The sequence below is a fragment of the Falco punctatus genome (assembly GCF_963210335.1).
Source record: "Falco punctatus genome assembly, chromosome: 8".
NCBI classification, from domain to species: domain Eukaryota; kingdom Metazoa; phylum Chordata; class Aves; order Falconiformes; family Falconidae; genus Falco; species Falco punctatus.
Window position 1 is genome coordinate 570,686 of NC_137588.1, and position 11,917 is coordinate 582,602.

At 39.7% G+C, this 11,917-nt stretch overlaps 1 protein-coding gene across 4 annotated transcripts in view; it reads right to left on the minus strand.

Annotated features, from left to right (window-relative positions):
• The window catches only part of AOX1 (aldehyde oxidase 1), a 45,926-nt gene extending 37,051 nt beyond the window's left edge, over window positions 1–8,875 (minus strand). For 3 of the 4 annotated variants that reach the window (XM_080400564.1, XM_080400561.1, XM_080400562.1), the window contains exons 1-7: window positions 8,026–8,774; window positions 6,870–6,927; window positions 4,028–4,124; window positions 2,738–2,846; window positions 2,070–2,196; window positions 1,165–1,226; window positions 472–552 (exon numbers count right to left, since the gene is read on the minus strand). In XM_080400564.1, the coding sequence (XP_080256690.1) occupies window positions 472–552; window positions 1,165–1,226; window positions 2,070–2,196; window positions 2,738–2,846; window positions 4,028–4,124; window positions 6,870–6,927; window positions 8,026–8,085 (594 nt within the window). In that variant the 5' untranslated portion in view covers window positions 8,086–8,774. The other variant, XM_080400563.1, reaches the window with a different exon arrangement.
• Window positions 8,876–11,917: the final 3,042 nt, after the last annotated feature.

An 11,917-nucleotide genomic window follows, 5' to 3' on the forward strand; every position in this document is an offset into this window, starting at 1 on the left:
GAAGAGCGTATCAGTTCTACAGACTCAAGACAGATTCTGAAGAGATCAGTCGTTACATTCAGAGCATCACTGATCACTGATTTAAGACAGTTTCACATATGCCCTGATTCCTTGCACAATATGATGATCACTGTGTGAGTAGAGCTGAGAGTATTAATATTCCTGAACTTGAAGAACTGCTCAAATCTCAGCTCTGGAGCTCCAAACTACCTTATACCAACTATCTGCCACCACATCATCACCTCATCATACAAATCTACACAAAGAATCTTTAATTTTTAGGAATGTTTCCAAATTTCTTGAGAGTAATAATAAAATACCTTATTCAGTAATTAACATGTAAGGTGAATAAGGTGGAGCATAAAAACGACAGTAGACTGCATTTACTTTAATCACAAGAAAAAAGCCATGCAATATTATTTCTGTAAATCTTACACCTAAATATCACAGGTAAAATACTTAAACCCTCACCTTCTCTTCCTTGTCAAACAAGTCATCTTCCTGATCCAAGCAACACTTTCCATTTACTTTCCTTTGACAACAAACAGAGTCCTAAAGAGGAATATTCCATTAGTGAAATACTGCCCAGTATGGCAATGAGTTAAACACTGCTGAAGCTGGTAAGAGTGTCTCTTTATATTTTAATAAGGTTCTAGATGGAAGTTTAATAATAAGCTAAATTGGAAGGATTGTCTCTTAAAGAAGTGGTATTAAAAAACAACAAAATCATTAGATGTTGAAGCCCTTAATACAAAATAATTCATACTATGTGAAATTCAGTTGACCTTGTGAGAGCACACATAGATGGTCTCTATCATTTCTTTTACCCACTGTTCACTCTCAGTTCTTTCACTGTAGGTTTCTGACATGTTGCATTACATGATAAATTACTAAAAACATCAATCCAAGTTTTGCTTTTATTTATGCCAGTACTGACCCCCAGTAAAACACATGGAGTTACTTCAGATTACTCTTCATAATACAGGCTAGACTCCAAGTTAATTTCTGTTAATAAATTTTCCTGATGGGTTAGGCCACTATACACCTTAGTCAGACCTACATCTCTTAACTGAGGAAAGAGATGATCTCAATGAAAATCTTGACGGTTTGTGCACATATATACACTAATGGGCACAATCCAGCATTCCTGTCATCACTACTTACCTTACAGAAGGTTTTACAGGCATCTAGGATTGGCCTATATCCGGTACAGCGGCACAAGTTCCCTGAAAAAGGAAATGGGTAAAAAAAAGCATGTGGCTTTAAAATATCATGTCTTTATATGAGGTTTGTATTTTTGAAGCTTAAGGAGAAGTGTTAGCTCTCTGAAAGACAAAAAAGATCAGCATCACAAGACTTAGGACCCAGCCAGCTTCTGAGGAAAAAGGCTCTTGTTTCAAGGACAGTACAAATTACTTGAGAGCTGCACTAGAGGGAATGCTGGCTATGGCTTGGTATGCAGGAGATGGTACAATATTCTTTAACCCCCTCAAAATGTTTTTCTCCTTCCCCCTGACTTATTTCTAATAGTGAAGACAGTTAGCACTACACTTCTGTCTAAGTCCACCTCATAGTAACTGGGAATGTCTTTGGCTCCACTGTGACTCTGGAGCACAACAGATGACAGAATGCTATTTTACCTGCAATAAATGCTCACACTTCCCCTTAGTGAAGATGGTCTGTATCTCTCCACTTTATTTGACTGTTTTATTCCTACCACAAATGGGCTCTCCTGTGAGTCTTAGGACATTCTCAACTCCAAATGCAAGGATCTCTGAGATGTTCAGACACAGCTACTTCTCCAATATGACAACATTTTTTCATGTCTAATTTAAAGCACTTCAAAAGACATATATGGGGATGTTTTGAACCCTGTCCCTGAAACAATCCACAGTTCCATGCTTCATTTTCCAGGAGAAAAGAATGACAGAGAATACAAGTTCTGTATTCAGTAGCAAAAGTGCATACACACATGCATGCGTGTGTTCTCACACAGACATGCACTCACAAAGTATTTGAAGAAAATTATTAAAGGACATACCTACAAAGTAAAAAGTGGCAATATTTACCAGCCAGAGCTGCAATCATCTGCTCTGCAGTTGGTTCTGGGTGGTTTCTTAGCAAAGTGTATATGGACATCACCATTCCAGGGGTACAGAAACCACACTGGGAGCCATGGCACTTGGCCAGCCTTTCCTGAAATGAAACACCACAAATAGAATGGTGATGTACACTGGAAGGAGTGCTAATGAACACTGTCTTAAACAGGAGACGCCATGCCAAACACTGTCTTCATAGTAAATCAGACTTTTAGAGTAAAACTATTTATGCAATCTCAAATAAGAATAATTATTTTGGGTGTGATGCCCAGGCACATCTTACTAAGGTAGCTTATTAACCTTTAGTGGACTTCTGACTTTTCCGCATTCATACTAAAACATCAGCTAAAGAGGCACTGTCCAAAATGCAACATTGGCTAAAACAGAGCACAAACCTGATCCATTCCAATAATTTGTACATCTAATCAGGCTGTCAGTATCAAAGCATCTACCATGACCCATATCTCATCAGCCTTGATCAACCAACCATCAGAAACTTGTGTTGTCTTCTGTTATGATTTAGCAGGGAGAATAATCATCATATGAAATTCCTGTGCCCTAGAAGCACTGCCACTCAAGACACCCCATAAAAAAGAAGAAATCAGTAATCCTCTTACACAGTTACACTGTACTCTCACCTGAACGGGATGAATCCTGGTTTTCGTACTTCCAACACCTTCCACTGTGGTCACTGCTGCACCATACAAGGAGCAAATGGGAAGCAAACATGCATTTGCTGAATAATGTCTTTGGAGACATAAAGGAGAATAAAGAACATGAATATTATTGTATTATAACAAAGATGCATTAATATAATTTTGTGGTCAATCAAGACATAGTTTGTACTTACAAAGCAGTCATTATTATATAATTTGGAATTACGAGAGAATAAGCTTTATAGAAGGGATCACTTACTAGCTGTGTCTCTTGTCCCCTAGTATAAAAACCATACCTATGAGGACAGTTCTGTAGAATTTATATCTTCCGTAATACTTCAGTCTTTTCTAATTGCCCTCTTGTCCCTCCCACCCACAAGCAATCTGTCAAGTGTGCTTTGGAAGAGGAAAATGGGGAAGGGAGGGTTGGTGTGGTCACTTGAAAGAAGTAAAGAATTATGGCTGCAAATTTATAATCAAATTTCTCAGGAAATTCTAACGTAAAATAAATACCACTCTAAATAGGAACGACATACCAAAATAAAACTTCTTCAACACTTTTAATCATTAATAATAAAACTGTTTGCTTTACAATTGCTGAAATGTTTCATCTCAAGTGTCATTCTGACTATTTTAATTTTGACTCTCGTAACTTTAAACATTTTCATTTCCCTTGCATTCCAATGTAACGCAATTGTCAAAAGTAACACCTGGAATGTTTTGACTTCACACCCCCCCCTCTAAAAAAATACTCAGATGACAATGACATGTTACTGTTTAACAATTTGACTGGAGTTTTATGAATTTAGAAGTAATTTATTCCAGGTTTTAGCTTAATGGAACTCTGGTTTTGAGCTTCAAAGTCTTTCCTTTTGTGGGTGGGGTGTACAGAGGGAGTTCAGTATTAAAGGGCTGGTAAGACCCAAACTTGTGCCTGCCCTGTCTTCCCACCAGTCATATGACAAAGCTGCAGGCAGGAGACACATTCCAGTGGTCAATACAAAGGGTGTTAAATGTAGGTCTCTGAAATTTTTGGAGCTGCCAGCATATATGAGCAAATTAGGCATTTAAGCATGAAATTTCAGCAAATTTACAACATAGTCGAATCACAGTATTTTACAGTGTTCTCTTTTGGATAAAGTCACACTTCCTTTGGATTATTTTATTACTACGTACAGATTCTGCAACTTTGTTTTTACAGTTTCATATCTGGAAATGGTATCTACAGTCATAAAATTCTGTGTGGTTTCCAAAATTTTCTGTTAAGGATACCGTATCTTCTTTGAAGCTGGCTCATAAGTTGAGATCATCACCGTGCAGGCACCACAGCCACCTCCTCCACAGCCATACTTAGTTCCTGTAAGACGGACTGAAAATGCTGCCATTAGGGAAAAAAAAAGTATCAAGTTTCATTTTGGCCTTTATTCTGCTCAAAAGCTCGAGGCCATCTTTTTTTCCTGAACTGCTAAGGAACATAGAATTGTTTTGGTATGATAGCATACGTATCACAGTCCTTTCTATGCTGGATTAAAATTTTCAGTGAAAATTAAGACTGAAGCTAAGGAATGATATGACCAAAATTTCATTCTCAAGAAAACAGAAAACTTGATCCTGACTTCTTTTGGAAGAGGAACAAGTTAGGACAGAGAGAGGAAATGAAAAACAGTCTTCCAAGTGAAAATATGCAAGGAAGATGTATAATGGGCTATATATAAATAGCTATGTTTTAATAGCTAAGACATGTAAATAGCTATATATATGAAGTTCCAGTGGAACACTAAAACCAATATCCCAGTTTTTCTCAGAAGGCCCATTTATATTAACCTTGCATCTCATCTGAAAGATCATACTTCTGAGAGAAGTGCTCACTTCTATGAATCTGGAACAGTGGCCAACCTGAAGCTGTGAATTGACAAAGCTGATTTAATGTTATAGAGCCACCAAAGGGAAGATGCCTCACTCCTCATTTCTTCCTCCTCTGCTGTCCTTCTTCTTCCTGACGTTATCTGCTTCAAAACCCAAGACCTTGTGCAGCAAGTGGTTTTCTCACCAGTCCCTTCCATGAACAGACTAAAGCAGGGGTCCTCAAACTTTTTAACTAGGAGACCAGCGCGCGGATGAAGTGGCAGGCAGTCATCTGTGGCTGCTTGGTTTCCCCCTCAAGCCCCGGCGGGGGGAGCAGGGGGGTGTCCGTAAATACCAGGGGCCAGATTGAGGACCCTGGGGGGCCGTATCCAGCCTGTGGGCCGTAGTTTGAAGACCCCTGGACTAAAGACAGGCTGACCAATTAGTGACCTAGTCCCTAACCCAGCTGAAAGCCTTTTTCCTGGGTTAGTTTCCTGATGGCCTAAGGAATGTAATTAGTACACAGAGAGGTCTGAGGAACAACACAGCTGGCACAAGGTGCAGGAAGAGAATTGTCTGCCAGGAGCTGGGAATAGGGGAAGAGAAACAGGCCACCTTCTTTTCACCCCACATTGTCAAAAGAAAAAAAAAATTTTGTCAATGTGAGAGTTAGCATTCTTCACTTGCAATAAAGCTTTGAGATGCACGTATGGCTTTAAAGCCTTATCTAAGCTCTACCACTTTCTCCACTGTAAAGTGCTTTACTGAGCCCTTTCACAGACATCCTAAGCTGTCAGATAAACCAAATACATTTTAAGATAGTTTCTTTCCTTTTTGCACTCCTGTTTACTTGTTAATTTACAACAGGCCTTTCAGTTATTAACAGTGGTCTAATGTGCCAATTCCTATGACATTTAGCCTCAAAAAAGATGACAGGGGAGGTTTAGATTGGATATTACGAAAAATTTCTTCACCAACAGGGTTATCAATCATTGGAAGTGCCTGCCCAGGGAAGTGGTGGAATCACCATCCCTGGAGGTATTTAAAAGACATGTAGATGTGGCACTTATGCACATGGTTTAGTGGTGGACTTGGCAGTGCTAGGGTAATGGTTGGACTCAATCTTAAGGGTCTTTTCCATCATAAATGACTCCATGACTCTACAATTCCACTTTTTATAGTCCAATGGAGTCTGAAGTTGTTCAAATTACCGAAGAATAATTTCATCAGCACCAGAACTACAGCAAGCAAGCTATTCTGCTACAGACTCCTTATGACTGACCAGTAACAAACATGTTTTGACTTAACTTTTTCTTCTGAGACAAGTCTAAAAACTGTCTCTGGTGTGAATTCTATAGTATACAGTACATCACTTGTCCTGTGGGGGTACGTTTCACAAGACAGTATGGGAAGCTGCAAAAAGGAGAGATTCTGCCCTTCCACACAGTTGGGCCCTGCTCCTGGCTCAGTCCCTACAAGTATCCAGAACATTACAGAATAGCCTCATGAGCACTGGGAATAAACTTGTGGCACAGCAGATTTTGGTAGCCTAAGAACAGCTGAGAGCAGACACACGGTCAGGCCTCTGAAATGGTGAAGTGAAGGAGAGAAAAGATCAGAGGAAGTGCTGCACAATTTGTAGTAAACCAAAAGGCACTGAGCTGTGGACTGAAACCAAAACAGGAGGAAAGAACCTTGTTTGCAAAGACAAAACTGGCAGGGTGAGAGCTCTAGCTCTCCCTACTTCTGTTCTGTCTACTTAATTTATTTTTTTTCTCTTTAAAAAACACACTTGTTCATATTTACTTAGTATTAAACCTGGGTTTTGATTTTAGAAATCTGTCTGGAGTTCTTATCATGAGAAAAGAGAGATTACCTCAAAATTCCAGCAGACTCAGTATCTCATGAGAAGATCTCCCCTTTCCTGGGAGAGAGACTTTTACAAAACTTGGAGACTACTATTCTGTCAAGCTTTATGTATACTGGCCAAAAAGTTCTTAGGTTTCTTTATGGGCGGAGAGGGGAGGAACACAGATACACAGCACCCCTGATGACATAACTTTGTTTAGGGAACTACACTAAAAATACAGCAGCTCACTGAGGAGTATTTGACTTAAGAAATACACATAGTTTAATACGATTGCTTTATCTTAAGGGAGTCACAACTTCCCTAACCTGGTAAATCACATTTTAATTAGCATTTATGAGAATTCTGCTCAAATAAGACTTTCAAATGAGTGATTTAAGGGAACAGACAAGAAAAGGATACGTCTCTTTCTCAGGTAAGACAACAGCATTTGTTCAGGATCAGCATTTTTCTCTATTATCTGCAGGAAGAAATTAAAAACAAGTTTTAACCATGGAATCAAGGCTTTTCAAAAGACAGGGCTCATACTACATTCCCACAAAGCCAGAAGAAAATCCTTCTCTGCTTCCCTCTCATAGAACTAGACTAATTGCCAAAGACCACGGGAGAGTTTGGGCTGTTCTGGAAATTCTGTCTCAGACAAACACTTCCAGGAAAGAAGTGCCAGGGCACCTCGCAACCACTAAAAATAACTGCTGCTCAGTGGAAGGTCATACTGAGGGAAGTTACCTTCAGCCACACTAGAAACAAAAATGAAGACCTTTGCTAAAATAGAGGCAGCATAGCACAAAGAATTAATTAATTGCAGCTTTCAGAGTCTCCCTGGCACTTTAACACACTGGGATGAACGCTACAGGAAGCCTGTAAGGCTGTCAGCAGGAACCAGTTTTCTTCCAGCCTTATTTATATAAACTTTTACCAACAACAGAGTGCAACAGAAATGCCTAAATTCTTGATTGATTACAGTATTTCCTATTCCATTGCTTAGAATCAGCTGGTTCCTTCCAGTTCACTGAATCAACAACCAGTTTAATTTTGATCTTTCAGTATTATCTTTACACTGGCCAATAGTCCATATTTTGGCACCCAAGTCTTGCAGCCTCTCTGTTGTGCCTCTGAAAACCTGGTACTTCTTCTCTGATGCCATCAAAGGTGAGAAGCCAGGCACATACAAATGAAAAACTAGTTTGCTTACCTACCAGATTTGATACCCAGTTGGAAGTTCATTTCCCTTTTATGTATTTTTTTCCCCCCAAATGCAACAGAGCTGGCTAAAACGGAATGTTGTAATCACACCTGTCCTCTGCTTCTTCTCGCCTTCTAACAGCATTTGCTGTATGCAGAAGATCATTAGCTAAGTAACGCAATACTCGGACGCTGTCTCGCTTTTTACTCAGCAAGGAGGAGATGGGAAGAAATGCTTCTGGAGGCCTGTGTGAGGATTTGGTTCTAGTCCCATGAGGAAGTCCGAGGAAACCAAATCTATGCCTACACCCTTTGGGGCTACTTCTGGAGCTGCAGCCCCCCTTTCTTCACGCTCCTTTCGGGGAGCACTTACCTTCCTCCCATTTACATAGAAAATCAGGTCGTCAGCCCCAGCCGCCCCCTGCAGAGACATTGCACCCCTACCCCGGAACCAGCAGGAGCTCCCGAGCAGCTGCAGCAGCTGCCGCTGGTGACCCCTCGGCAGGCAGGGCGGGGCCGCGCCGCAGCGGGGCGGGCACGGCGGCCGCGGGCGGGGCTGGGGGGGGGCCCGGGCAGCCGCCGACGGAGCGGAGGAGTATCGCAGCTGCGGTGCCCCGGAGAGTTACACGTCGTTAGTTCTTCACGTTTAGAGCTAACCGCACCATTTAGTTACTGGATCCCTGTAAGGTATATTCAGACCTCACGCCTTCTCAAAGGACATGCACGTTCCTCCAGAGCAAAACGGCCACATTAGCAATGAGCACTGTTGCTACTAGCAATAAAATCTCCAAAGGCAGTTTTGAACTGTGATCAAATCAGCAATGTAGTGATCGTGAGCCAAATGGGAACTGTGCATAAATTTGCACTCGCAAAATAACCGGCTGTAACGTTCAGGTGTTAGAAGCATTTGTAAGGGCTACTTGTGCAAGCAAGGGTTTATAGACTAATAAATATTTTCCTCTTCCTGGTTTACCTAAATATGCAGAAGTAGTTTTCCTACAATGTCAAAACCAATCAAAATCGTTATTAGAGGTAAACTAAAATACTAAAATATTAAAATGTAAAAATAATTAGATTGAATAAACATGAGAAAAGCAGCTTTGAAGCTATAAAAATAAGTTCAAATTACCTGATGCTCAGCAAAATAACCTCGATCCCTGTGAGAGCCACAGATTAATTTTTATCTCAGATATCATGAGCTTTTTTCTGGCAAGAACTTAAAACATACCAACTGACCTGGTAAAACAAGCATAGTTAGTGAAGATTCAGCAGGCAATGTAACATTATTTATGCAGTACCTAAAGCAGTTGATCATTCTGCAGAACAGTTAAAAGAAGTGCATCCTAGAAAATAACAAAGTATATTTCCTCTCTGTACAGAACACCAATTTGAGCAACAAAAACAGTTAAGGATGGAGAAAACAAGGAAATAAGGGCAGTAGCAACAATAACATGATTTCAGAGTTACTTAAAGTGACTTCTGCACATCTTCAGGTCATTTTCTTTATCCTCTGTTACTTTGAAAAATACATACACTAAAAGGCTTGGAAGAAACTAAGGCATAAAGCCGGAGGCCTTATACTTTTATTGAAAATTACATGCTTTTTTTTTTGAACACCCTAGCAGTCAAGCTGGTAACACCTGAGGCTGTGTGGAACAACACTAAAAAACAATGAAGACCACCTCCAAAGAAATTATTTTTTTCTGAGAAAATGAAGCATGTTTCTTGCTTCTGTTTCTTGCTTTCAAACCTCAGGCAACAGAGAGAAACAACCATTTAAAAAAAACACTGTGTTTTGCTGCTGCAGTGCCAACACGGGGAATACAAGTTGTAACAGATACTTCTTTTGGATTTCTAATGACACAGCTGGTGATGTTGACAAACAGTAAAAGCTAGCAAGAACATTTAAATTAAAAAAAACCCAAACAATTAATTACACTTGGTAAAAAGATACAAGAAAAAACTATAAAAATATTCTATGTGTAATTATTTTTTAAATAATATTGAATCAGGATAGAATCTATCTTCCCAACCGTTTCTGCACCTCTTCATAATGGTCTTACTAATGTAGTGACATAAACAGCATGTTTCGGAAAGAAAAAAATCTGTTTGCCAAAATGTCTCAGATAAAAATTTTAACAGCTTTGTTTTGCAATACAGATGACATTACCTGGGTGATAACCTAAGTTTCGTATTGGATGAATTTTCATGCTGATGGAATATTTGTTTTTCCTGTGAGGTTTTATATGAAAACATCTTGCTCTCCTTATTGCTGTACTTCTACAGTCTTTGCACGGTCTCTGGAACTGGTGACCACAGCTAGACAAGCTCTCTGTTTAGGGGATAAAGGTCCCCTATGTAAACTACCTTGCTTGTGGCATATTTAACTCCATAGAATGTCATACAGGATCTTGAGGAAGCTTCCTTGGAGCTACAGACTGTCAAAAAACCAACAGAAAATAGTTGTGGTATTACTTAAATATTCGTAAATAAAGCTTTTGAGCCTCTTTACTGTTTACGGTTATAGTTCAAGACTTACATGTAGAATGGACACACCTGAAAGCTATATCCAGGAATACACTGTGATATTTGTAACTCATTTTTCTGTCAAAACATGCAGCCGAAATTCTGGCAACTCACAGAAGGACATAGGTTCCCCTAGTTGAACTCCATGAGATTCCTCTTGGCCCTTCTCCAGTCTGTCTAGGTCCCTCTGAACAGCAGCACAACCATCCAGTGTTTTAGGCACTCCTCCCAGTTTTGTAATGACTGCAGATTTCTGTAGAGTGCACTCTGTCTCATCATACAGGTTGTTAATGAAGATGTTAAACAGTACTGGCCCCAGCAGGAAACCCTATGGAGCTCTAGTGTTTTGCCTTCAACTGGGCTGTATGCCACTGATCACAACCCTCTGGGACTGGCCATTCAGCCAGTTTTCAACCCACCTCACCATGCACTTAACTAACACATACTTGGCCAGCTTCCCCGTGGGATGTTATCAAAGATAATGCAAAAAGCCTCACCAAAGTTGAGATAAACAACATGCACTGCTCTCCCCTCACCCACCAAGCTATACGTCTCATTGTAGATGGCTATCAGTTAGTAAAGCATGATTTCCCCTTTCTAAATCAATGCTAACTACTTCCAATCACTTTTTTGACTTCAACATGTGTGGAAACAGTTTCCAGGACTATTTTCTCCATCAACTTCCCAAGTTACAATGAAAACTACAATGAAGTACAAAGAGTACAGCTTTGTATTTTTTAGAATACATTATAAATTGAAAAAGTATCAGTTACACTTGTTAAAAAACATGTAAGATATCAGACCAAAGGTCTGGCTAACCAAAGAACTGGTCTCAGAACATTTCAGCAGTGAATGCCCTTGGAAAATGTATTTAAAAAATTAACAAAAGGCGTAGTAAGGCTTCTCCAGAACACCCTTCCACCCTTCAACAATTTGCAGTTTCGGGACATCCTGTGCCAGAAATGGTGTTTCTGGTAATTCCTCATAATTTTTTTTCCCATTAATTTGTCCAATTTTTAAGCCCATGCAAACTCATAACATCTACTCTTGCAGTAAGGAATTCCTCAGCATAACTGCACACTGTGTGGAGGACCACCTTCTATAACCGAAAGAAGTCATCTTATTTGTATCTCATTAAAAATGAGCTATGGCTATATTGGTTGCAAAATGAACCTAAACCTTATCCAATATAACCTAAAGTTATGTTGACTGTGAGCTATAGCCTGCAGCTGGCAGCAGCTATGATTCAGAAAATGCCAGAAAACTGTCAGCTGACAGCGCATTATGAAATGCAGAAGTGATTCATGTGAATCCAGAGGGGAAGCAGTACAAAAACCTGATAGCCAAATGGTACGATGTGGTTGTATTAGCTACCACACTAGCACTCTCTAAACTGGAATCTCAAGGTGGTGCTTTGTATGGATCCTATCTGCTATTGAATTTCTATTGCAGTGCTGTTTTCTTTCTGGTTGCCTCTAGCACATGCTCTGGACACTAGACTTCTCTCTACTGTTCCTCAAATTTCAGTACGATTCTGTAAAATCCAAAAGTCAACTATCAAAGAAAAAAAAAAAGAAAAGATAAAGAGACTGTATCTATTTCAGTAGAGTTATCAAAATTTGGGATGCTTGTGTCTGTTCCAAGCAGCACAGAGAAATGGTTCTACTCATGGTAATTACGAAAAACTCACAATAAAATTCCCAAAGGTGATTTATTTTTAATTCTTATTAAACTGTACA